This window comes from Hippocampus bargibanti, linkage group LG01, assembly GCF_051943395.1.
Source record: "Hippocampus bargibanti isolate YZ-2025 linkage group LG01, ASM5194339v1, whole genome shotgun sequence".
NCBI classification, from domain to species: Eukaryota; Metazoa; Chordata; class Actinopteri; order Syngnathiformes; family Syngnathidae; genus Hippocampus; species Hippocampus bargibanti.
This window is the reverse complement of record NC_142734.1, coordinates 6,882,652-6,909,622: the sequence shown is the minus strand read 5'-3', so window position 1 is coordinate 6,909,622 and position 26,971 is coordinate 6,882,652. Positions and strand designations below refer to the sequence as shown.

Here is a 26,971-nt window from a genome sequence, read left to right as displayed (position 1 = left end):
CCAATGATATCCACCTAAACCCTGGTGGCTTATGCATGCTCAAGTTCCCTCGCCACTTTCTCCCCCCTCACTTTCCCTGCAGTCTTCTCCTTGGATTTCCTCATGTTATCCCCCTTTTCAAGTTAAAGCCAAGCACCCTAAGTCCTGGAAACTTGCAGAAACTTTTTGAGCACTTATGCCTGCTTTGGAAGACGAGAGAGGAGCAGTCGGCGAAGGTTGCTGCTTGAAGGAGAGGGTACAAATTGTGCTGTAGCTCAAACAAGATGCTTTTGCAGATAAAAGGCTACTATGAAAACTCGGAGGCATGTGAAAGGGTCTACAGAAGGCATAGGTAGGCACCGTGGTCCAAGACTGTCAGTCTGTGAAAAAGAAAAAAGATGTTTAGGGGTGGGGCGGGAGCTTCTCGATTATCAAGACGAGTTTTTTTTCTCAAACCTGACATAACACGAGTAGCAAAAAGTCACAAGAGGGTAGCCACAGAGAGAGAAAAAGCTTAGTTGTGAAAGGTAGCACTGCGTTAAGCGTTAAGTTTTGGGGGCAAGCATGTGAACAGTAGTGACCTGAGCCGCTGCTGACACACCGTCTCCTAACTCATGTCATCTTTCCGCCCGTCTCCATGCTCAATGACACTTTGGATTGCTGTCAGAGATATATTGAGCGAGAGTTAGATGGTTGAAAAAGATTACATACTGCGTAAAAGCTGACTGAACATGTGTAAAACTGACTGCGGCTTGATGGATGTGACAAGGAGGAATGCTGGGATCATGCAGCTTTCTCTGATCAGAAAAATAACACCTTGAACTGTAGAAAAACACAGTCAAGCAACTTTGTTGAGAATATGTTTGGAATCTATACATGTAACTTGAATCGGCTACGAGCGCGCTCTCGACTGCTGTTGGCTATCGCTATCATCACGGCCAATCTGTTTCTGCATGTCCACACAGTACACACCTGCTAAGTTGAGTAGTGGAAACGTGTTGCATTCCTCCTCTCGCAGAGCAGCGTGCTACATTTTATTGCCTCACACAACACTGTGTTGTTGACTGTTTGGATGGAACCTCAATGATTGTATACGAAGGAAGTGGCAACAATGTGTGGCATACATCATATTACTAATTGGCATCGGCGCTCCAGACAGCCGTTGAGACCCATTTTCCTGGACTTCAGAAAGAGGTGTGTTGATTCTGGCGACCCTATCCAGCTATCCAGTCTTTAGTGGTTGCATTGATGGATATTGGATATGCCTTTATTAGTCTCACAGTGGAGAAATTTACATTGGGATGGGGAGGTGATGTGATTGCTACAAAATCATACTACCAGCAGTAACCGTGAACAAAAGCCAGAATTTTCCCCAAACACAGAGACGTCACACTACTTGCGTTGGCAGCTGAGTCTGAAAATGAAACATTCCCGAACCCGAAACAAAAGCGTACAGCTTTGTCTGTAAAAACAAAGCAGGCAGTCAGGAAAAACTGGCTACGGGGAACTTGTTGAAATGGCGGAGGGAGCAACACAGAGCTGGAGAGACTTGTGAGCAAGAAAGTGAGGAACCAGGGCAAGATATATATATTCCTTTGGGTTGGGGGGGGGGGGGGGGTAGTGGTCCAAGGGGTGGGGATAGTTCTTCTCAAGTTCAATCTCTCTGGCCGGAGAAGGAAAGGGAGGAGGGTGGGTAGGCAGTGATAAACCTAGGTCAGCAGCAGAATGTGTGAATATGTGTAGATTAGATGTCTAAATTCACTCCACAAAAGCCTCTCAAAACGCCGGCAGACTCTCGGCTCTCCGTGCGGTGAGCTCATAAGCGCACAACCTGGCTTTAGGCGTTTGTATTCTACTCTCAAACACAGTCTAGTGGTAAAACTAGAAGAGCAGACTACGGCCCATTAATCCCTAAAAACAAGAGTTTCAACATTCGGGCCTCTATGCTGTTATAAATCGATTGCGTTGCAGCTCATCGGTCCGGACCGCAGTTCTGGCAAACTAACGTTGTCTTGACACTGAACATGGGACCACCAGGGGATTTGGCTTATTTTCCACGATGCTGTGATCGGAGCTGCAATGTGGAAAATGGAGATGAAAGATGTGTGTGAGAGCAGAGTTTGTGAATACTCATGAGTGTTTAATCTGAAAGAGAGTAAAACCCACTGTTAGATCATCAAAGGAAGAATCATTATAACAACTAATTGTCAGCCGAAGCATCGTTGTTAGATAACGCTTTGTTACCAAACCTATTGTTGCTGTCAGAAAGCTTCCTCTTTATGTCCTGACAACTGTATGAGGAACCAAATAAAAATGACTGATGTTTACTGTTTGTTGCAACAAAGAACGTGTGACCCCCGGGCAGGTGTGTGTTTAAGCATCAACACATGTGCAATCCTGTGCGTGACTCCGTCCTGACCTGGAAAAAGGCCATCATTTTCTACCAGGAAAAGTTTCAAGTCAATCAGCAGTCCAATTCAGATCAGTCAACTGATGTGAGTGTGCCTTTTCTTTCATGAGACAGGAAAAGGAGTGAAGCGTTAGACTGAGGAGGAGGAAGCAGAGGGGGCAGAATGTGGTGTGTGTTTATGGAGAGCCTAGCCAGCAGCACAGATTGACAGGAAATTGTGTCTTTTTTGCCTGCTGGGCTATACCACTTGTACTTATCTGTCAGGGGGAGATGAATGTGAAGAGCTCACAGACTGAAGCCATTGTATTTTCATATATCTCCCATTGTATGAGACTGTTTGCTTTTGCATCGCCAGAGTCTATCTGTCTGCTGAGCAACAGTTGGGACGGGCCTTATTTATGTCCACCCGAGCGCTCAATGATTTGCCTTTGACGAACGAGCCCCGCAAGGGCATGGCCGTCCTGTTTAAATGCTATCGTTTGAGCAAAACGGGGGAAAGTTAGGGGAGAGTGAATGCCCAATATCTCCAAAACCAGTTCACCTGCGTGAGTCCATCACTTGTGCATCGAAGAGCAGGGTCAAGTGAACCAGTGACAAGTGTGTCCAGCACACGGGGCGTTTGTGTGTCAGCGCTATTCGTCTGTGTAAATGCACTGTGGGGATTGAGCAAGGCAAGTCTCATTCGTCACTTAAAACACTTCCAGAGTAAAACCTACCCATTCTCTGTTCTCCAAGAGGGACTTACCTTGGCATCTGGTTTATGGGTTCAACCTCAGCACAGTGTTCTTTCTCCCCACCTTTGCTCTCTCTTTCTAGCACACTCACATACACACCGTGCTTGTGGCTGCAGTTTAATATGGTTATGATTAGAGACGGGGGCTCAGAGGAGGGAGTGGAGGGAGCTCATATTTACTGCAAGGCGAACTGGGGGAGGTGCGATGAAGACAGGACGGGGCCCAGGTTTGAATGAAGCGCGGCGGGAAGAATGGGGGGAGGAGGATGTGTTTGTGGTTGAAATCTAAGGCACAAAAGTGACTGACCAAACAGAAAAAAAAGACAAAAAGAATGGGAATAAAGTTTTGTCCTTTAACCAGATCAGCCTCCCGTGCAGGTTCTGCTGGCCTGGCCCCGATCCTCCTCCCAAGCCCTCCCCACTCTCTCTGGCATTCTATCTCTCTCTCCTCCCCCCTCAGTGAGCGTCACGCAGAGGCAGTTGGTTCACTCCGCAGTGTCTGGGTCTGGCAGAGCTGCGAGAGGTTGTTATTTAGGTCTGTTACAGCAGACGCGGAGCAGCTCAGGAAGGACAGGCAGGGGGAGAGACTAGAGTCACGCTCAGCCTAGCCCAGGCCAGCCCACGTCAGCCCAGCCCATTGCCACTCAGTCAGCCAGGGACCAGATCTGCATTCCAGCTGAGAGCGGAAGAGGGGCTGGAACTCAAGGCGAAGGTAGACAAGCGAGGAACGGAGCGGCGGCATTTCCAGCTAGCTGTTGCTGCAGTTTGTTGCAGTCGTTGATGCAAGCGGTGCAGACGAGACTGAGTGATTGTAGAGAGATTTTTCCTGAGTTTGGGGGGGGTGCCATGTTCGACTGCATGGAGGCGTTGGGAATGGGCCCCCGCCAGCTCTATGATGTCACCAGCCGCGGCACATGCATGCTACGCAAGGCGAGCCCCTTCTTCGCTGGGCTGGACCCCTTCGCCTGGACAGGCAGTGCCAGCGTTCAGTGTAAGTGGCATCCTGTCTGGCTTTCTCACATGACACAACAGCTTACTGTGTCTTTGTCAAATGGAACGCACACACAGATACACACACACACAGAGATACACACACACACACAGACACACTTAGTCGCTGGCTTGTTTACCCCTCAGGGCTCAGCCAAGGGGGGTGCTGTCAGGGGCTACTGAGCAACACAGGAAGAGACTGGGACTGGGACAGACAGTCTCCTCTCCTCTGCTTCCCACACCCCTCAGCCCACAGCTGGTTAGAGCTGCTCAGCCATCTGAGAGAAACTGTGTGCTATGATATGATATGCTGTGTGTGTGTGTGTGTGTGTGTGTGTGTGTGTGTGTGTGTGTGTGTGTGCGTGTGCGTGTGTGTGTGTGTGTGTGTGTGTGTGTGTGTGTGTGTGTGTGTGTGTGTGTGTGTGTGTGTGTGAGCGTGTGTGCGTGTGTGTGTGTGTGTGTGTGTGTGTGTGCGTGTGTGTGCGTGTGTGTGTGTCTTTGCGTGCTTGACTGGCCTGAATCCACATTTCATTTTGTGGTCTTGACATCAGAAAGAAGAGTTCTCCTGTGGTTCTCATGAAATGTTAATGACAAATGGAGCCTGCTCAATATAACAGATGATAACAGTTGAACGTAGGCTCCCGCAGCATCCAAAGGTCGAAGGTTTGTTTATGCTTTTGGATACTAGATGGATAATGATATTCCTCCAGAGTCTGACATGAATCCATGAATTAATAAGTAGATTAATTATTGAACAGGCAAATGAATGAATAAATCAGAAATGCGAATGCGCGTGGGGAGTTTTTTTTCCTCCCCTTCGTCTCATCTCGCACCTCCAAAAGGAACAACTCGCCTCACTGCGGCCAGACAAAATGATGACCCGTTTGCACGCACTTCCAGAAGCCCGCTGTTGCCGTGTTTGAGAGCACGGCAGGTTAGAAAAATGAGTGAGCGTTCGTGTATGTCTGCATGCTATGGTGGGAGAAATGTGAAGGAAGCAAGAAGCGAGATGGGATGGAGGAAACAAATCTTAAGAGATGAGACAGTCGGGTAAACATAATTGGCCTGTGATCATTTTTCATTTATTTCTGTTTGACCCTTCTCCTGCTTTTTGTTCCTTTTCACTGCCTAGGGTTGTTGGGTTGTTGTATTGGGTCATCTGTCTTCATTAATCGTGAAGACACCAGCGTTTCAGTGGCTGTCATGCACATTGGCTCAGCTTTAATGAAGACAGATGCCCTGTCAGTGGAGGCAGAGGCCGGGGGGGGGGGAGACTCCAGCCAGCATGGCCTGCACTGCTGAGTGAGGGGAGTCCTGATGATACCGATATGAAATTTGTTTTTTGAATCAATCGGGTGTCTATAACTCTTTTTGACCATCCCCCTTTCGAATTCAGTAATTCCAAATTCAGACTCTGTAGGTTCATTTTTTGTCATGCTTTGTTGTAGAAAATCAGAGAAGTTAAATAAAAAAGAATCCTGAGAACCTGCCCTGAGGGAAAGGGAGTGGAGTCGAGCAGCGCAGGGTAAAGTGGAGGCTGCTGTGGTGTATTGTTTCAAGCCCAATAACCTTTGTAAACACGGCTGCCCCATCTCTACACGAGGAGCCATAATGCCTCTCTTTGCCGAAGCAGTTGCTCCTCATTGTCCTCATCAGTGAGGCTGATGAATTGATGTTTGAGGCAGATATCTCATTAGACGCTCCAGCTGCACCACACAAAAACCCGCCTGGTTCATCATATACCGCAAATCAAAATAACCACGATTGGAAAGTGTTGCACCGTTCATTCGCAGTCCAACACGAGCGTCGTTTGACTCAAGGAAATAATGAGAAAAAAAGTTCACTGAAGCACGTCATTTTTTTTGTTTGAGATGACACGAAATGCGCAACGTGCCATGAAAACGTTAATCCCCCCTACATCTTGCAGCGGCATGAGTGCACATGATTGTGTTGGTGGTAAATCTGGCGTTGATAAGTGTCACTACTGGGGCTGTGAGACCAGGAACAATCGGAGGATTTAAAAGTGTGTGGTCAGTTTTCCTGTTTTTTTGTTCAGCAGAAAGAGACCTCAATGTCAGAGGTTAGTCAGGGGCTGCGCCCTGGCCAATGTCGGTTCTGCTCCATGTGTGGCAGCCTTGTCAGCTGCCTGAAAATGGGACCCTTTCAACCAGCTTGACTCGGATAATGCCCTTAAGTGCCACGGGGCTTCTGCAACATCTGAGCTGCCTTACATGTAAAGATAATGGACACTGATTTAGTCCTACGTCAATGAGAACTGAATTAGTCAACTGCCAGAGAAGCCATTTGAGGGAGCCCGAGTAGACCAATCGTCTCTCAGTCAATGTTCATTTGCTTAGAAGAATGAGGCAATTACGCCGAGCGGTTCTCCAGGGTCACAAGAGGGGGAAGTGTTTCTCTTCCACCAAAACAAATTCCCCGATCTCGGTTTTCCACAACATTTATATGATTCTGAAGATTGACACTTGCAAGCGCCACGCTCAAGAAACTGTCTGTCATGTCTGTCAACGTAACCAATTGTGTCATTGTACAAACACACACTCACACACACTTCATTGTTTACTCTGAATGTTTCTCTCAGACCCAAGGTGAATGAAATGCCTTTAAGTTTAAAAAGAATCTGCAATTACTGTAATTCTGACCACCACTGCATTCTGGCCTGATCCTTTCCCCCGTGGTTAAAGTCCACAGTTATTTCATTCTAATGACAAAAGATTCAATTAAAAGATTAGAATGCCTGCGAGGCCTGGACGCAGGAAAGATAGTGCTATCTTTCCCGTGGGGGTGTCGCTGGCTGGGGGTGTCTGGCAGGGGGAGAGCATGCAGGAGACTTGTGCTGCAAAGCTTGCGCTTCTAATGACTACTTGTCCATGCTGCTATATACATAAACCCCCTTGATCCCTTCAAGATAATGTACAATGAATGTGCTAAAGTTAAAAGGGTTAAGTAGTCAGCTGCTCCAAGGTCAGCGGGTGGCAATGGATATGAGAGAGGCGGACCCTCACTTGTTTCAGCAAACTATTATGCTCCAACAAAGCACACACGCTATGTCGACCAAAGCATTCCCACAACTTCAGTGTCATTCAGAGTGACATGTTCCAAGGCCCGAACCCTCATTATTCTGTAATTTGACACCCCACTGGATTGGCGCCAGCACAAATTTTATTTAGCATGCTGCTGTTTTGACTGTGTACATAAATAGGTGTTTCTGATCAAACCGCTTCGAGACGGAGATTTTATACCCATACCATACCCCATTCCATATTTGTCATGTGACATCAAAATAGAAACCAAGGTCTACTGTCTACACACTCGCCAACCTTTTCACAATTCTTTTTTTTATGAAGGAACAAAGTAGAAGCCCTGTCCCTACATCTTCCTCTACCAGTCTGTGAAAGCGCCGTTAGTATTGGCGTTTGCAGTGGTGGAAAATGGCAATCTTCCAATATGTTGTCAGTTGTGTTGCTGTATCCCACCAACAGACAAATAAACACCACTGCCTATAAATAAACAGATACCGTCTTTCCGATTGCTTCTTGCTTTCTCTGCAAGGCCTCGCTGACGGGCCATTCTGTTTCTAGATAACTTACAGGCGGTGTGGAATCTATATGCAAACTTCTGTATGTCAATGACTACAGTGTTTACGTGCCTGTTTGGGTACCCAAACTGTCGCATCCAATCCGGGGAAAGTCCATGTGCCAGGCTGGATTCCACAACCCCGTGTTGGAATCTGGCGTGGCCGCTAATGGCAGTTTATAGCCCTCCTCTGCAGCGATACGCACATGGCTGTAAATAAATCTCATCAACCAACGCAGAGACTGAATATGTCTCAATACCTTCCGGTCCATCTCATTAAAATCTCTGCGGTATTTCACACAGAGCACTTGGCTACAACCAAATAAATAAGGAGAATCCCATTCGGAAAAATCAGAGCCACAACATGAAACTGAGGAATCCACGACAACAGCCCTGGGGAGTGCAAAATGTGGACTTTTGCATACTTCGTACTTTGCTGCTGCTATTGTTGCTGTTGACTGAGAACAGAGTCCCTCGCTCTTAGGCGTGGGCAATTGGCAGCCTTCTTGCGTGTGTGTGTGTGTGTGTGTGTGTGTGTGTGTGTGTGTGTGTGTGTGTGTGTGTGTGTGTGTGTGTGTGTGTGTGTGTGTGTGTGTGTGTGTGTGTGTGTGTGTGTGTGTGTGTGTGTGTGTGTGTGTGTGTGTGTGTGTGTGTGTGTGCACGATTGTGCATTTGTATGCACAGCTCTAACGGTGAGCCCACAACATTTTGATGGGTGTGTACAGTGTATACAGGAGCATGCGCATGTCACTTCTGAGTCATGTGTGAAGAGAGCAGCCCTGTTATCACCATGTTATTGACGGACAGCTTGGCTCCAGCATTTCTAGGGGTCTGACTGTGATGGGAAGCCGCGGTCAAGACTGGACTCTCAAGCCAGACGAGGCTGGTGCTTTCTTCCTGTGTGACTGACCTGTGTTTGGGCTGTTGACAACTTATATTGAGGTTCACGGGTGGATGTTGCAGGAGAAAGCCACAAGACAGATTCTGCAACTTCCTTGAGACCTTTTTTTGTCTCATTATATGGTCAGCGAGGGCAAAGACGTGAAATGTATTTTAATCTATTGAATGTGAATGGGAACCCTAAGGAAAAACTGTTGAGTGTTTCTGCTCAAAGCTCAAAACATGTTCACATCTTACAGCAGTTCAGTCAACACATTTCTCCCTAACCTATCGCCATACCACCACACATTTTTTTGCCTCACTGTGAACTCTCCGAATAGCCTTGTGTACAGATGTGGAAATGTTCATGTTTATTCTAGTCTCTGGTTCTGTTATAATCCGATTTGTATTTATTTACTTTGGACACAATGTCTTCCCCGCCACAGTGATTATATTTCCTTTCCTTTCACTGCTGCTTTCTGAAACCAAGTCCCCTATGCACATTTTGCGCATGGATGAACACATTTAAGCCACTGGACAGCATCGATCCGAATATCTCGGCAGAAGCTGACATAAACCAGGAGTCTGAGTCTTCCGTGGAGCCCAGGAGCATATCTTACACAAGAAAAACATTCCCATTATGCACACACGGCACATTCAGGAGTAGGGTAAGCCACTCTCTGGCTACAGACACCTTATCTTTACTGTAGTCCTGGTGTCTGTAAGCCAGGATGTGTCAACTCCAGTTCCAAAGTGTAAGCATGGATGCCAAAAAACACGAAGGGAAGAAGCCAGCTATACTGACAGACAGGAAGTCATCCAGCAAAGCAGCAAGGCGCTGCTGTGATGATTTATGGTTTCTTCCAAAAATGCAGAAGGATTGCAAGGTATACTCTCATGGGCAAAGTTCTCAGAATGTGTAGTGCTTTTTCTTTACACCTGGAGGTTGCTCTTACACTAGCACAACCCAGGCCTGTATCGACACTGAACACAGGACGCTAAATGTCCTTTTCTTTGTGACAAAATGCTTAATCATGACAGAAAAAAAAGAAAAACAAAACAATTTTCACTGAAGCGCAAAGAGGCGCAATCTGTTGCCTGAAAACTCTTAACAGCAACAAATTCTCAGAATAACTCACACAGTTGTCTGTAAGCCTCTTGGCAGGTTTCAGGTAGGTTGCTACCCGTTACTTCAGTTTCAGACTTTACCAGAGTGACGCGAAGCCACAATCGTTTTTTTGGTCGCTCACTCACTCTTGTTAGTCATTCTTCCTCCTCAGCTTGGCTTGACTGAAAGCTTTCGGAGGTATTATGCTCAAAGCTGGATTGCTAGCCCTGCTCTGTCTGGAAAAACTATTGGGAGACAGCTAAGTGGATGGAGAAAAATATTTTTTTCCTCAATTTTCACGTTTACTTGTGGGAATTTTGAGGAGAAGGCTCGATTCCTAATCGATAATTTTTTGTTCATAACTGTAAAGGCTTTGAGGTGGGACTGCGGTGTCATTTTCAGTCAACAGTAAGTGGCAAAATGGCCACTCCCTGAATTTTGCTACTGAGCAAATACAATTGTAATCAAAACACCATGTTTCCACTCGTGTGGCCCAAAAATCTGGGGGGTTACTTACGCTTTCAGTGAGTAGTTTTCAGTAGTTCAGTGAGTATGTTTTTTTCTTCTTTTGTCTGGCTGTTTTCTAATTGGGAGTTTTTGGACACAAAAGAACAATGCGGGGAAACTTCCTTTTTCGCCACATTTATCAGAAATCGAGGCAACTGCTGCTACAATTGTGATTTGAAGAAGCAGGTCTGCTTTACCGTAGCACCCACAACAGCTATTTTTTATGATATACTGGGGCAGACTTAAATTTTATGTGGGTTTTTGGGGCGGGGAGTGCTCAGAACTAATGGTACCCTGAAAGTCAACATATAACAGGTGGAACTGAGAGTAAAAAAACACAAACAGCATAAGTATGGCAATGAGTTACGGCCAACAATGTTGAAATAGCACGAAAGGCACAACGCAGTCTGTCCTACTCATTTGTGCTGAGATGGTTCTCCAAGTAAAACATGCACAGACGTTACTAGAAGAAGCTTCTTGACAAGTTTTGCGCACAATTAGAAACATTTGTCTAAAGGTTATTTGTTACTTGAGGTTGCACTGTTTTTGTCCAAGTTCTTGTCCAGTTTTTGGATTGCTTCTTCTTCGTAAAACCTCAACACATGTCGGAACAGAGCCTTATGTTGTCCCACTCAAGACTTCCATTTGATGATTTTGGTCTGTAGCGCTTCCCTAATGGGTGGGAGTGAGTACTACTGTTGTTGTTTACATTAACCTCCTCTCCCCTCACTTCCTCTGACAGAGCGAGGCCGCAGCCGTGGCTTTTCGACTTCTACTTTTGCAGCTTTCTATTGTTGTAAAGAGGAAGCAATAGCCATTGAATGAGTTCTGGAGACCTTGCCAGGGACAGACAGGTGAGAGCTCTGCCTACAGATGGTGAGAGGAAGTCTGTAAAGACGAGAAACAACCTGAGGATCAAAGGCTGCGAGTTTCCCTCGATGACTCTTTTCTCTCCTTGTCGCGCCGGTCGCCTTCCTCGGCTTGCTGTTGGCTTCCTTGCCCGCCTGTCGCTCGTTGCTGTGTTCTTGACATGATCAATGGCCCAAGGCTGAGCCACGTTGCCAGGTTTGAGTTCACTCTCCAGTCACCGCAGTAAAGCTCTTCTGGTGGGCAGATGAACAATCAGCTGGAGCTCACCACGGGGACGGGAGGCCGCATATTTTCCACACAACTGCACTTGGCTGTTTTCTTTCGCCTGCATTTACCATGAAAATCCAGCCTCAAAAATCCTTTGATGACATTGCGCACCACATTCCCTCTCCCTGAACCTTGTTTTTATCTTCTAATTTAAATGTCTCCTCACTCAAGTTTTTTTTCAAAGACATTTAGGATCCCTTACAGGGTTCATCGGGGACAGATTATTTGGCCTTTGAAGCCAACTTGTGGGTGTCTTTGACAAGCTTGTTGCCAAATGTTGGCTTGGCTGACTCCAAGAAAATATCAAAAGGCTCCTTTATGAGGTGCCTGCTAAGAAGCAAGTGTGTTTTGAGAGCACCGACTGAACTCAAGGATAATTCCACTTTTTAAAATGGTTTGCGTTATCGCATAATAGCCAAAGCCGCTTTGAATTTACTGTGACAATATCAGTCGTCCACTCAAATGTAATTTTGGCTACGACGGTATTAGGCTAACGAAATATGCCCTCAGCATATTTCTTGATCCTATCTCTGCCTGCGTGCACTTTTTATCTGAGGTGCGTGCATATTTGTATGCCATGACGTACTCAAAAGTTGAAATTTCCTCTGCAGCCACTCTGGCTCCTGTGAGTAAACATAAAAATGTTTTACTAAATGTGTTCACAGATTATATGTTTGCATCACACGTTCGTTCATATGTCTGCCTCTTTCATTTCATGACTCTCTGCTGATTCTAACAGATTGGTGTGAATTCCTGGATGGATGTGTGTGCGCGTTTGTTTTCCTACAACTGCTGGCTAGCTTAGAGTGTGTTTTTGTCACTCGGCAGCCTCAAACTTGAGGCTGCTGATCTTTTTGACACTTTCACAAATCAGCAAACTTCTGTCGCCAGTGCTAATGCCCTTGTATGTGTCTGTGTGGCAGATATATTGGCATATCTACTGCTCACTGTCACCTCCTCTTCACATACCTTCCTCCCTCACAGTTTTTTGACTGCAGCACGACAGTCTATCAACCATTTCTTACGCTATTGTAAGTAGGTCTTATTGTGTGTGGTCTCAGCCTTGTGTAAGTCACACAATGGAGTCTTGATGGACTTTGTGCATAAAAGTTTGCAGGTGACTCAACGGAGTGTAACAGAGGTTCAGCGAAACATCAGCATGATGTGAGCTATGGGAAACGTAAGCGGTACACATCGAGCAATGACGGAGATCCTCAGGAAAAACTGGGGAAGGAAATGAGTGAGTTGTATGCAGCACCTTGCAGCAGAGGCCTTAGAGGGATGGCAGGAAGACGTGGGTTGAAAGACAAAGAGGAAAGTGGCACTATGACAAGGGTGTGGCACTTTCTTTTCCTCTTTTAAAAAAAAAAACTCCCAGGTCTTGATGTAGATTTGCTGCCGTGCCACCCTGTGTATCCCGAGGCAGCGAGCCAAGGGCACCCGCAAAGGTGCCAGCAAGTACTGCAACCCACCTTGTGCTCAATCTGCTCCCCTTCTGCCTGGTCAGTAAAACAGTCCTCTTTGAACAGAGAGCCTATTTTGTGCCTCGCTCTCACATGCTGCCTCAGACCCTTTTACCGCTCGGCAAATTGAGTAAGTAACACGCAAGCTTTAGAGCCTGTTTAATGAAGGTAAAGATGGAGACAAAGGCCCCACAAACCCACGCTTGCTGTCACACAAAGAGCAAAAACATGAACATAATGAGACCGCCACACACAGGATAGTTCAATGGGGAACACTAGCGCGCACTGGTACACTGCTAGTAACGGTCTGCCCTTTACAAATCAAATGCGCAGTCGGCTATGAGTGTGCTTTGCGCACATGATCGAATGAGGGGTGGAAAAGGACTCGCACACCATGCAGAACCTTGTTCTCACGCCGTACAGCAATGCGGGCCTACCAGGCTTGATGCAATTATGGAGCAGCCTCCCATCAAAGATTCCCTCCCACCCACAAGTCACGTACTGTTGACAAGCTCTGCAAGCCTATTGTGAAAGAGGACTTGTTACGTTGCCAGGCTGTCATATGCTGCGCAGTTAAAAGAAGGCTTTTGCAACACCAAAGCACGAGCCACATATTCACGCCTTTGCACACATGCAGAAGAAACACTCCCAGTTCCAGTTAGCGAACAACAGGCGCCTTGAGCATTACCAGAAAGTCCACGCATATTCCTCTTCCTGCTGGCTGCCTTTTTTGCCCTTGCTGTTATATATGCCCAACCCTAAGTAGATTAACTGACACGACCCATAATTTAAAATAAATGACCTGCTAAAATGCTATTTCTGTGATTTAATATTCCCGCCCAATGAGGCTAATGATACTCCACTCATTGCCACCCAGTCTCGAGTACTTAACTCATTCACTGCCATTCACGAATTTATTCGGAAATTGAAAAATAGAGGAAAAAAATGGAGCGCCATTCCGGAGTTAGTTCGGGTTTTGTTTTTTTCTTGCTTGGGTGCCGATAAAGTGCTTGGCAAGACCTCTGGCAATGTTTATTTCGAGGGGGCAGCATTTCCCTTTTTTCCATGTTAGCGCTTTGTTCCACCTTCAGCTATTTTTAAAGCACTATACAAACCAATATGTATGTGTTGCATTGTATTTTGGACAGCTGCCCTCATGTCAAACTCATATAACTCCAGACCCATATAATTTAGGAATTAACTTTGTTTATGAAAGAAGAGAATGGAAGGTTTCTTACGCTGCATTGAATGTTTATGTAGTCCTAAAACTTAATATATGTGGATCCTGGAATTCGAGTGACAATGACAAACACCCTGGCACTGTAGTGGACACATTTCTGCACATGTCTGGCAGTGAATCAGTTAAGTCCAGCTAGGTCCAGATGGATTGTTTGTTCGTTTGTAGCCACTGATTGTGTACTATCTCGATGTATTTGTGTGTGTGAAAGGATGATCACGTTGATACCTGGCTGGAAATTAACAGTGGCTACTGATAAGTCAACTAGCCCACCTCTTTATCCCCTTCCAAAACGTCAGGAACCACCCACCTCTCCTCTTTTTCTGTCATCCTCTCATCTCTTCCGTCCATCATCAGCTGGCTTCTGCAGGCGGATTGTCATGCAAACGGGACCCTAAGCATTGGGTACGCTGATAAGGAGGGCCTCTAATCTCACAGGGCTTTGTTTTCTAAATAGTGATTAGCTTTGTTGAGGAGACCGCCGAAAGGGACTCACAAGTGGGTCCTCTTACGCTCTACGTTTACATGCCATTTTTTTTCTGGTGGAAGCTAAAATTCCAATTTTTGAAACATGGGGGATTCCACGTGACTCCCACATACAAGGCAATTGGAATAATATCCCAGTTGGAATGTTGATGCATTGACACATGACGTCATTTCTGATATTTACGTTCTCTCACGCACAAAACACGTGATATGCATATGATTTTCAATACACAAATGACCATCTGTTTCCTCCTTCCTCCAAATGTGTGTTTCTGTACAGACGCTCCTCTACTTAGGAACATTCGAGTTATGAGCAACGGTACATACAAACATTTTTGTAGTCACATATGTAGTATTCTCTCCTGTTGTACATGTACATATCTTTATAAAGCATATATTTTATTCAATGTTTATTTTTCAGTACAAACCAATACAGGTTACGTATAGAAACCTTAAACATATTTATATAAATCTTAAACATACGTAGATATGCCCTAAACATACATTCCATACAAAATACAGCACTAAAGCAACTTACGAACAAATTCACCTTACAAACGACTGTTCAGAACGTATATTGTTCGTAAATTGGAAAGCCAGATAGCGCCCATAGAGTTCAAGTATTTCTTCTTTTCCTTTCGGCTTTTCCCTTCAGTGGTCGCCACAGCGAATCAATGTCCTCCATCTATCCCGGTTTTGTGCATCCTCTTCTCTTACACCAGCTACCTTGATGTCCTCATAGAGTTCAAGTATTTCCTATACTTAAAACAGCAAGATTCTGGATAGAGTATGCGAACAACAACCAATGGTCCGTTGCAAAGAGGTAACCGATTGTGGTGTATAACCAAATATTTGGTTTTGTAAATAGGTAAGTCGGTGGTTTTATTCAGGTTTTGGCACATTTTTACAACAGAATCAGAATCAAAATCATCTTAGCTTTTAATAGTCCCGCAATGGGGAAATTGTCAATCTACAGCAGCAAAATTGAAACAAAGTATTCTATTTACAAAAGAAAATGTCAGGAGACTGAAATGTACAACTACACAAAAACCTGACCTTTCAAAAAATGAAAAGATTTCCCAAAGTTGGATGTTGAAAACCTTATTGATTGTAAGTAAACGCAGTTAACTGTGGCGCCTTGTGTGAAAATGACTGCGACTGAACTGAGTGGAACCAATGGATTGAGGTCAAAAACTTCCGAGGAGCCACTTTCAAATGAGTTGGTTGGTTGGTCCTTTTTTGACGTGTCAGCATTTCTGCAGGAGCTTCATTTGTTGCTCCTGCTATTATTTCCGAAACACAAAAGTTGGTGAAACGTTGAAAAGTATGCGCCTCCTCTTCTTGAACGCCACATGCTTTTAAACATTTGCCCGTGAGCTTACTGTGAAAAACAATGGAAAACATGTTTTACCTCCAGCTAATAAAGCATTTAGGGACAAAATTACAAGTGGATTCCAAAGCATTTTATTGGAACAGTCAAATTATATGAAAAACAGATGTTGGAACTGCAGCCGGCACGAAGAAAAATGTCTGACATATTTCTGTTAGAGTCATCAATGAGCTGGTCGTTGGCCACCATGCACACAAGTTGTCCGAATGGTCACTTTGGCAAGACTTTGAATTAACTGCGTCACCCCCCTTCCTGCACCCTCCACCCCTTTCTCTCTTCAATCAAAATCCCCCATTTATGTCCCTCTTTCTTCCTTTTGAAGTCTTTCCTCCCTTGTAAAATGCCAAACTGGTGGTTTTCGCTGCAGCGTTGGGTGTGAGAGAAGGGAAGAAAGGGGTGGGGTTTGTAGGTTAACTTTAGGCTGGCCCTCTGTGCTTTCCATTGAGGGCACTGGGGGGGAGGTGGGTGTAGTAAAAGTTTGAATTTTAGGGCCTCCCGGTTTTTATTTTATGATTGGCTGTTTTTTTAACGGGCAAGGAGCTACAGCTGGTGTGAGTGTGAATAGCTGCCCAAGGTGACCGAGTCCCAATAAAGTGAAGGCCAGCCTGGCCGGGGCCTCCAGCCAGGCTATGGGACCTCCTTTATAGGCCGCCTTACGAGCCCAGGCCTCTATTAAATCCTGGCAGGGCTGCACTGTGGAATTTAGGGCCAGGAAACAAGAGAAAAATAGGGCTGGTGTGTCAGAAGGTGGCGGGGGGTGAAGGGGGGTGTTGAAGTTGAAGGGTGACTAATGGGGAAGGTTGAATGAGGCGCATGTGAAGACGACCGGGTTCTACAGTATGTGCACTAGCGCATGTTGGGGGGCAATTTTAGATGCATGGATCAGCCCTGTATCTGTCCCACTCACTGGTAGAAAATACTCAAGTTCAAGGTCGTGCTATATTTGCAGTATGGGACTTGAGGTCACATGGCACACCTCAAAATTGTGGTCTCAATGTACACACCGTGTGTGTGTGTGTGTGTGTGTGTGTGTGTGTGTGTGTGTGTGTGTGTGTGTGTGTGTGTGTGTGTGTGTGTGTGTGTGTGCGTGTGTGTGTGTGCATGTGTGTGCGTGCGTGCGTGCGTGCGTGCGTGTGTGCGTGTGTGTGTGCGTGTGTGTGTGTGTGTGTGTGTGTGTGTGTGTGTGTGTGTGTGTGTGTGTGTGTGTGTGTGTGTGTGTGTGTGTGTGTGTCCTCATGGGCCAATGTCAATGTGTGGAATGATGAGCAGCCGGTTTGGACTCACTTTGTCACCTTGTCTTATCTGACGAGCTGTCAATCAATGACAAAAACTGTCAAGCCGTCACCTGCGTCCTCACAATTACTCAGAATAGTAATTGGCTACTGGAAATTTTGCCTGGTTTATATTGTTCAAATTAACTCATTCAGTGCCTTTCTCAAATTTATTCTGGAATTTAAAATATGACATAATTTGCTCGGGTTTTGGTTTTTCATGCTGGTGTGCAGACCTCTGTCAATGTTTTCCCTTCCAAAAGGGGGCATAATTTCCGTTTTTTCCATTTTAGCACTTTGTTCCAGCTTCAGCTGTTGTAAAAGCGCTATATAAACCAATATGTATTGCAGTGTATTTTTGACAGCCCTCATTTCAAACTCATATAACTCCAGACCCATATAATTTAGAAATTACCTCTTTTTCTGATGAAAGAAGAGAGTCAACGTTTTCTTACGCTGCATTGAATGTTGATGTAGACCTAAAACTCAATATTCTGTGGGTCCTAGAATTTGAGTGACAATGACAAAAACCCTGGCATTGAAGTGGACACATTTTTGCACATAGCTGGCAGTGAATGAGTTAAATTAATCTCTCTGGCCAATAATCGTTTATCATAATGAGTGGTGCTTTTCACTGAGCAACTTCAAGATTCGCCCATTAGAGAATCAAAACCGGACTTAGAATACAAGACTTATTTTACTCCTTTTGGTTGACAAGAATATTTGAAAACACGTCATTTTTTACCTGTTAAAATCATATCTCTGAAACATCATATGTATCGATCATATCTATGTATCCATCCATCCAACTGTCCATTTTTTTTATTTTTTACTGCTCAAGTTGCTTGACAAATGTACATCAATATGTGACATATGACATACTCACGTGCTCTTCTCTTTTTTTGTCTCCCTCTTCTGTAGCGGTGGAGACACAGAGTACCAGCTCAGAGGAGATGGTACCCAGTTCTCCATCTCCACCTCCCCCACCTCGTGTCTACAAGCCCTGCTTTGTGTGCCAGGACAAGTCCTCAGGGTATCACTATGGGGTCAGCTCCTGTGAGGGTTGCAAGGTGAGATCCCACTGCAGCAATGCAGTAACACGACACTGCTCTTTGGAAAATTACTTTAGCTTCTATTACCCAAGGAAATGAAAAGAAAGAGCATCAAACTGCAACATTTGAAAATAGAGATTGCCTCGTGAGAAAGGCTTGCTCTCAATTAAAATGTCACGTCTTTTGATGGCCTGACTATCACGGAGAACGTCTCTCTTGCCTTACTCACTGCCATTCCCGAATTTATTCGGGAATTGAAAAGCATGACTTGGAGCGCCATTCCCGAATTTGTTTCGGGTCTTGCCGGTTTTTTTTTGTTTCGGGTTTTGCCGGGGGGGTGCCGCCGATAAAGCCTCTTGCAATGTTTTTCCCTCCCACGAGGAGGCGGAATTTGCCTTTTTGTACAGCCGCCCCTATTTCAAGCTCAGATAACTCCAGACCCATATAACTTAAGAATTAACATTTTTGTTCTGATGAAAAAAAGAGAGTAAGGTTTCTTACATTGCATTGAATGTTTATGTAGTGCTAAAACTCAATATACTATGGGACCTGCATTTGAGTGAAAATGACAAAAACCTTGGCACTGGAACGGACCCATTTTTTCACATCGTCTGGCAGTAAATAAGCTAACCTTTTGTCTCGCTCTTTCGCCATGCTTTAGGGTTTCTTCCGTCGCAGTATCCAGAAGAACATGGTGTACACCTGCCACCGAGACAAGAACTGTCAGATCAACAAGGTCACACGCAACCGCTGCCAGTACTGCAGGCTGCAAAAGTGCTTTGAAGTTGGCATGTCCAAGGAAGGTGAGTGCTACCATTCCATTTCCTTGACTGACTCACTCACTCAGGAATACACTTGAAGTTTACGATTTGACTTCAGACGGATGGGCATCTCAATAAAACTCATTAAGGTATTTTATTTTCAAGCACAGGATGATGGATTTCAAAAACATGTTCAATCAGGGCTAGAGTTCTGCTCCACATTGCAAACATTGTGTCTGATCACTCTCATCTGCATTTTTGTATGGTTTACAAATTTTGACAGTTAAGCATCTGATTTCTAAACAGTTTTTCACTGCTAATGTCAAGGCTGATTGTTCACACTGTGCTATTTAGCAGATACGTGTGTGTAGGCTCTCAGTTGTACAGGAGTGGTTCATTGAGGTAAAGTTTTTTCCAGCCGTCATCTGTACTTCTTTGAAGGTGTCGGGTGTTTTGCTCCTCATCCGAAGAGCTTTGTCAGTTAAACTAAGTTTATGCTGGTAAACTTGGCCCTATATCCCTAATGGACAGACCTCTGCTCAGGTAGGTCCCTGTGCCCATCCCCTGCTCTGATAGGTCCCTGTGCCGGACCCCTGCTCTGATAAGTTTCTGCCCTAGGGTTGGAGGAGCAGTGGACCACTCCCTGAAGCCAATGTGTTTACCTCTATTGTTCTATCCCTGGCTTTGGTTTCATCAGCATGACTAAGCCTACACGGTATCTGCCTAAGAAGTCTGTACTGTCAGCACTTACAACAGCTCATGTACGTCTGTGCAAGCTCCACTCGTACAGGAGTGGTCCATTGAGGAAAAGGTTTCTTCAGCCGTCATCTGTACTTCTTTGAAAGTACAAAGAAGTACTTCAGCCGTCATCTGTACTTCTTTGAAAGTACAAAGAAGTACAGATGACGGCTGAAGAAACCTTTTCATCAACAGGTCATATAACAGATTTTCAATATTACTCTCGCAATTACTTTCCTTTACTTCAGCCCACCCAGGCTGGTGTGATGGCAGACTTCACACCATTTGCTCAAAGAAATACGCCCACTTCTGCCATTTCCAGAAGTCGGGTGGCCGTCCGGGCGTAAACATCAGTTTGGCGCCCTGCGCAAAGCCCCCGGGACATACACGTGGGTGTAATGGTTTGTGTGGGATGTACGTTAAGACCGGGATCACATTGTGCCTCTGCTATTACTGGATATCCTGAGAGGAAGGAAAGAATGGGAGGAGGGAGAGGAGGGAGAAAGAAGACTGGCCTATCAAACTGATAGAGAGATGGACAAGGGAAAGAGTGGCGATAAAATGGAGATAGCCAATGTCCAAGCTGTGCTAAAGGAAATATGTTAAGACTGTTAAGGGCAACCTCGGTTCTTAGTTCCTTCTGGTTTCCATAGTCGTGACGCTGCTGGAAAAAAAAGTAATAAAAAAAACACAGAGCATGAGTTTTGTCACATGTGATCACAAGTGAACCATCTGTTTGCTGCTTGCACGAGCAAAATGGTTGTCTTTTTGTGTTACCACCCAACACTCCCCTTCCCCCTTTTACTTCATTTAGCGGTACGCAATGACAGAAACAAGAAGAAAAAGGACGTGAAAGAAGAGGTGGTGCTCCCAGAGAGCTACGAACTCAGCGGAGAGCTTGAGGAGCTGGTCAATAAAGTCAGCAAAGCTCATCAAGAAACTTTCCCGTCACTTTGCCAACTGGGCAAATACACCACTGTAAGTTGCGCACACACATAAATGTGTGACCTCGACCGTTTTTTTTTCACTTCCATTACATAACGCTTGCGCGTCACTGACAGTTTGCATTTAAATGCAAAGCTTTTCCCAAAGTGCTGGTGCCCTAACTAATTCAGTTCCCTATTTAATCCTCTGTGAGGCCTCTCGATGATTGATGCAACATGTAAATAGATTTCTCCACTTTGATGGATGTAAAATGTAAATGAGTTTTGAAAGCTCGATGCAAACCAAGTTGCCCACCGCCTCCGCAGGCAGGACACTGATTCATCTGTGCTATTGTGTGTTCAGAACTCCAGCTCTGACCACCGTGTCCAACTTGATCTGGGTCTGTGGGACAAGTTCAGCGAGCTCTCTACCAAATGCATCATTAAAATTGTGGAGTTCGCCAAACGGTTGCCGGGTTTTACCAGCCTCACCATCGCTGACCAGATCACACTTCTTAAATCTGCCTGCCTGGATATTCTGGTAAGTGCATGAGCCCGGGTAAAAATGCAAATGGGAAAAAGCTAGTTCTGTTTTGAAGAAATACTGGCACCTGGTGGATATAAAAGGTAATTCAAGATCATGTGCCTATTCTGCATTGACCTTGCAGGGTATTGCTTAGTTTTGAAATCAGTTAGGCACTAATAATGTGACAGTCTTTTCCTTCCGGCAATATATTGTTGCGAGCAAAAAATAATAGCATACATGTTGCACACTTCTCCTCTCCTCCTCCAAACAGATGCTGAGGATTTGCACACGCTACACTCCAGAGCAGGACACAATGACCTTCTCTGATGGCCTGACTCTGAACCGGACTCAAATGCACAACGCTGGTTTTGGACCGCTGACCGACCTGGTGTTTGCCTTTGCCGGCCAGCTTTTACCTCTGGAGATGGACGACACCGAAACCGGCCTGCTCAGCGCCATCTGTCTCATTTGTGGAGGTACTGCGATTTGCAATCGGCACTGCCTGAACACAAAGATTATTGCACATCCTATACTTTCTTTACTTGATAAAGTCAATAGCTTCAGGTGTGCTCTCTACATTCTTCACCAGATCGTATGGATTTGGAGGAGCCCCAGAAAGTGGATAAGCTGCAAGAGCCTCTACTTGAGGCTTTAAAGATTTATGCCCGCCGCCGTCGCCCCAACAAGCCTCATATGTTCCCACGCATGCTCATGAAGATTACAGACCTCAGGGGCATCAGCACCAAGGGTAAAGACTACTTGTATTTATTTGGTCGGATACATGGTCTTTTGTGACGATGATAATACGTTCAAATAATAATCACAAAAATAATAAGAAAAACAAAATTAGAAGAATGTGTCCCATATGAAATACTTTTCTGCCAATTTTACATGGATGCTCGTTTCTGAGACCCCTTCAGCCACAGGTTACTCATATGAACTTCATAATTCCATCCATCCAGCCATTATCTTAACTGCTTTCACTATAAATGATTTTGAAGGCTGCTGGAGCCTATTCCAGCTTCTACTGCCTATCTTTGGGGTGTAGACGGGGGACACCTTGAACCTATTGTCAGACAATCGCAGAGCTCACAGCCATACATCTCAAGCACACAACCATTTGCGCTCACACTCACAACTAGGGATAATTTAGAGTGTTCAATCAGCTTGCCGTGCATTTTTTGGAATGTGGGAGGGAACTGGAGGACCCGGAAAAAAACCAGGCACAAATGCAAATTCCACATAGGGAGGCCGGACTGGGGATTCAACCCACAACCTTAGCACTGTGAAGTCAATGTGCTAACCAGTCGACGACTGGGCCACCCAACTGCATATTCCAAGAATAACTATCCAATTGATCTTAATACACGTTAGAAACAATCTGTCTCAAATAAAGAAGATTCAATTCTTAGAGTCATCATGAATCAAAGTCATAAAGCTTCACTCTGCTGTAAGCAAATGATGTGTCCAAGAAGTCAGCAGTGATCACATCGTCAACCACAGTTGATGAAAAGGTTTTTTCAGCCGTCATCTGTACGTCTTTGAAGGTTCTGGTTCTGATTGCCCCATTACCTCTGATATAACCTCAGAAGGAATCAGATTAGTTTCAGGGAGTAGTGTACTGCTCACCCAGCCTTAGAGCAGGTACCTTACAGAGCATAGGTCAGGCACCGCCACCTCTGTCCATTGGGGATATATAAATCACAGTTACCAGCACAACTTCAGTTCGTTGACGAAGCTCTTCGGATGAGGAGCGAAACGTCCGACACCTTCAAAGAAGTACAGATGACGGCTGAAGAAACCTTTTCATCAATGGACCACCCCTGTAAGACTGAGAGCCTACACAGACGTCAACCACAGTCTTGAAATAAACACACTCTAATACTGCCCAGCACAACTGGTCACCCCGATTGTCTATCAGCGCTCGAATCCGTGCATGAGCTAGCCGCAGATTGTGTGTAGTTAATTAAGGCCAGTCATCTCCTTGATAATGAATCAGTGTGATGGACACTTATTTAAATTTGCGAATAGAAATTCATCAAAGCATGAGCAGCAGAGAAGTAAGATCAAGGTTTATCATTTCAAAGATGAACACACCTATATATTATACAATAAAGCTTCCCCTTGTTAAATCATGACATGCCATGAAATAACACCAGCATTTTTTTTAGGCGCAGAGAGAGCCATCACTCTCAAGATGGAAATCCCAGGCCCGATGCCTCCTCTGATCAGGGAGATGCTGGAGAACCCAGAAGCATTCGAGGACCAAACGGAACGCAACGACAGCCCGCCGCCGCCGCCTCTCCCCCCGCAACCACCTCTGCCCTCAACCCTGGTGGTGAAGCAGGAGGCCGAAGACGAGGACGACAGCTGGGCCGCAGAGAACGGCAGCGAGCCGTCACCTGAGGATGAGGAGGAGGACGACGACGATGACGTGGGTGACGAAGAGAGAGACAGAGGCTCGGACAGCGATGGCGAGCAGTGGGGGGTTTTGAATGCCGTCGATTTAGATGGCAACAGGAAAGGCCTTGTAGGGAGGGCACAGTGAATAACCCATTTCATACACATGCACTGATTGATGATGCCCACATAAACATACACACACACGCACACACACACAGATCAACTTCATCTCTCGCCTCAATAAAACGCCGGCCTTCTCAAAACATCTTGGTGTCCTCCAGTGCAGCCTTATGAGTTCAGAAGCATTAAACCTCGGCCCACAGCAACTATGACAAATGAAGTCCAGACACATCAAGCAAAGGAGGGATGACAGTAAAACATATATATACACACATACACACACACACACACACACACACAAACACCGTTCAAGGCCAAAGGCGATGTTACATGACAAGAAGAAGCAAAGCTCTCATGCCTCCACTCTTCCAATCTTCCGAGGACAAAGCATATTTCTCAAAACGAACACGTGGACAAGACAAAACCAAATTACATTATGTTAACTTTTGCTTTCGTGGTTCTTGCTTCCTCAATTTGTGTCCATATTTGTTTGCGACTGTGTGACTCCTTATTCTGAATAGCTTTCCTGAGAGGCTATTTAGAGGGAAAGCAAATTGCAGGCTGGATCTTCGTTCAGCAAGTTTTCCTTTTTTATTTCTATTTTTATTTTTATACATATATATTTTTTGGCGCCATTGTGAAAGGCACTCACTGTGGTTGACAGTGTTCATCAACCCGGTGACACCATGCAGTGAGTCGTCACGACTGCAGCAATTTCTTGTGCTGGGGTCCACGATTGAATTCAGTGTTGTGCCAAAGTTAGGAAAAGTTCTGATATTTTTTTTCGGAGGTGGGAGGAGGGTGGTTTGAGTATTGGCAGGTACTCCGGCCATTATTCGTACCCACGCTCCTCTTTCAGTTGTTGCGGATTTACACCTAATCTTACATGTAGCACTTTTGTACAAGACAAAACACATCGGCATGTTCAGCCGGCAATACTATTATGAACCTCGGAGCTTTGAGCGATGGAGGGCGGGAGAAACAAACAGAAGAAGAAGAAACACATCAGCACAGCAATGGAACACACATATGCAAGTGGAAAGCAGGAACATTCTTCCGGAAGATATTTTGGAATAAGACTCAGGGCTTTTCGGTGAGGACCAAACACTAGCTGCTTGCAGGCACTAGGAACAGGCAATATTTACGTGTTTCTTCTTGACCCCGTTTTCATTCATTCGACCCCTTTTGGCGTGTACATAGAAGGTGACATCAAAGTCTGAGCAGGTAGCGCGGTTCCCATCGTGATTTGCGACATCATCCTCGGCCAATGTCCACTTTGGCCGTCATCCATGCAACACGCTGCCTTCTCATCCCCAAAAAAGGCATCATTATATTATCATTTCTTGTGGTATACCCTCACTTCTCTCTTTAAATGTGTAGGACTATGTGTTCTTATGTATCATTTTTATATATTTCTATGTTGCCAAAATGTCTTGTTTGGCAATCAGTGGTGGGAAAAGCAGCTGAGTTTTACTGAACATAATTTTACTTTTTTCTTCTTCTCTTAAAAGCAATATAATGGGAGGGCCCATAAAATGAATGTGGGCAGGTCTCCCCATTTTCAGCTGTGTGTGTGTGTGTGTGTGTGTGTGTGTGTGTGTGTGTGTGTGTGTGTGTGTGTGTGCGTGTGTGTGTGTGTGTGTGTGTGTGTGTGCGCGTGTGTGTGTGTGTGTGTGTGCGCGTGAGAACAGTTATGCCCAAAATCATTCAGACCTAAGCCGCATTTTGAGTTTGTGTGAACAGTTGTTTGCTTAATGCATATACTGGAAATGAAATGACTTAAGAAAGGGATGATTTTGGTATTCAGAATTTTTCAAACATTTACATCCTTTATTTTTTGACCCATGTCAAATGTGGATCTGCGATTCTCCATTTTTTTAATACCAATAACCTCTAAAAAGAAAAATACAATCTCTCTTTAGATACCATCAGCCACTGTGACACTATTAACTCATTCACTGCCAGACATGTGCAAATGTGTATCCACTCCAGTGCCAGGGTTTTTAATCATTGTCACTCAAATTCCAGGAACTACAGAATATTGAGTTTTAGGACTACATAAACATTCAATCCAGCATAAGAAACCTCAGACTCTCTTCCTTCATCTGAAAAAAAAAAGAGTTAATTCTTAAATATTATGGGTCTGGAGTTATATGAGCTTGAAATGAGGGTGGCTGTCCAAAATACAATGCAATACATACATATTGGTTTATGTAGTGCTTTAACAACAGCTGAAGCTGGAACAAATCGCTAATATGGAAAAAAGGGAAATGCTGCCCTCGTGGAAAGAAAAAAAAAAATCACTGTCAGAGTTCTGGCCAGCGCTTTATCGGCACCAAAGCAAGACAAAACAAAACCCGAACAAATTTGGGAATGGTGCTCTGTCATTTTCAATTCCCGAATAAATTCGTGAATAGCAGTGAATGAGTTAACCCATTTACGCAGAGCGTGTTCATATTAACACAGATAAATTAATTTCAAAAAATTCAAAATACATTAAAACAGTATCAAATAGGATCAAATCGAGTATATAATTAACAATAATTAATGTGGCAAGAAACAACATCTATGCATATGAAAATGAATTTATCTGTGTTCATATGAACACACTCGGCGTAAATGGGTTAAGAGCGGCAGGGCACACTCACATAGTGCCCAACTATGATAAAAATAAAAAAATAATGGGAAAAAAAAATCATAAATCATAACGATTCAATTAAAATGGCTTGCATTTGACCAATTTGAACCGTTCACCAATATAAAACTTGACTTTCAATTTCACTCCAAATGTAGCAGAGTGTTGATTGACTTTGGGCGAGCTGCGCGTGCGCGTGTTTTCAGCCATCGGATGTCCGCTGTTACGGTGCTCTCACACACTCAAGTGTCTTTGTGTGATGACTTTCTGCTGGGCTGTTACCATGGTAATGCAATGTTGATGCAGGCAGAACTTTTAAGGTGATGCTGTTTTCATCGTTTGACTTTTTCAACATGGCCAATGTGTTGTGTATCCATTGTTTATGTTAACTCTTGTTATACAAAGAAAAGCCATATAAACAGTAAGAGGCACAATAAACTACTTTTGTGAGATTTACGGACACCTTTTTTCATCTTCCTAGTTGCAATTGGATTGATCCCAGAAGGTTTTGGTATTGTTCAATTTCCTTTAAAGGACAACCGATGTCTCCGGACAAGTTGTATCAAGAATTTGTAAAATGGCTTCAAATGACTTCTACTGAGCGTATTTTACAAAGATTCCGCCGCATA

General features: G+C 44.7%; 1 protein-coding gene across 5 annotated transcripts in view; it reads left to right on the top strand.

The window, feature by feature from the left end:
- rarga (retinoic acid receptor gamma a) overlaps positions 1 to 26,794 on the top strand; it is a 60,618-nt gene extending 33,824 nt beyond the window's left edge. For 4 of the 5 annotated variants that reach the window (XM_088992821.1, XM_088992830.1, XM_088992838.1 and 1 more), the window contains 7 exons: positions 18,106 to 18,254; positions 18,898 to 19,039; positions 20,550 to 20,713; positions 21,023 to 21,199; positions 21,456 to 21,660; positions 21,774 to 21,932; positions 23,356 to 26,794. In XM_088992821.1, the coding sequence (XP_088848947.1) occupies positions 18,106 to 18,254; positions 18,898 to 19,039; positions 20,550 to 20,713; positions 21,023 to 21,199; positions 21,456 to 21,660; positions 21,774 to 21,932; positions 23,356 to 23,732 (1,373 nt within the window). In that variant the 3' untranslated portion in view covers positions 23,733 to 26,794. Of the gene's footprint in view, positions 1 to 3,588; positions 4,114 to 18,105; positions 18,255 to 18,897; positions 19,040 to 20,549; positions 20,714 to 21,022; positions 21,200 to 21,455; positions 21,661 to 21,773; positions 21,933 to 23,355 lie in introns of those variants that run through there. The other variant, XM_088992814.1, reaches the window with a different exon arrangement.
- Positions 26,795 to 26,971: the final 177 nt, after the last annotated feature.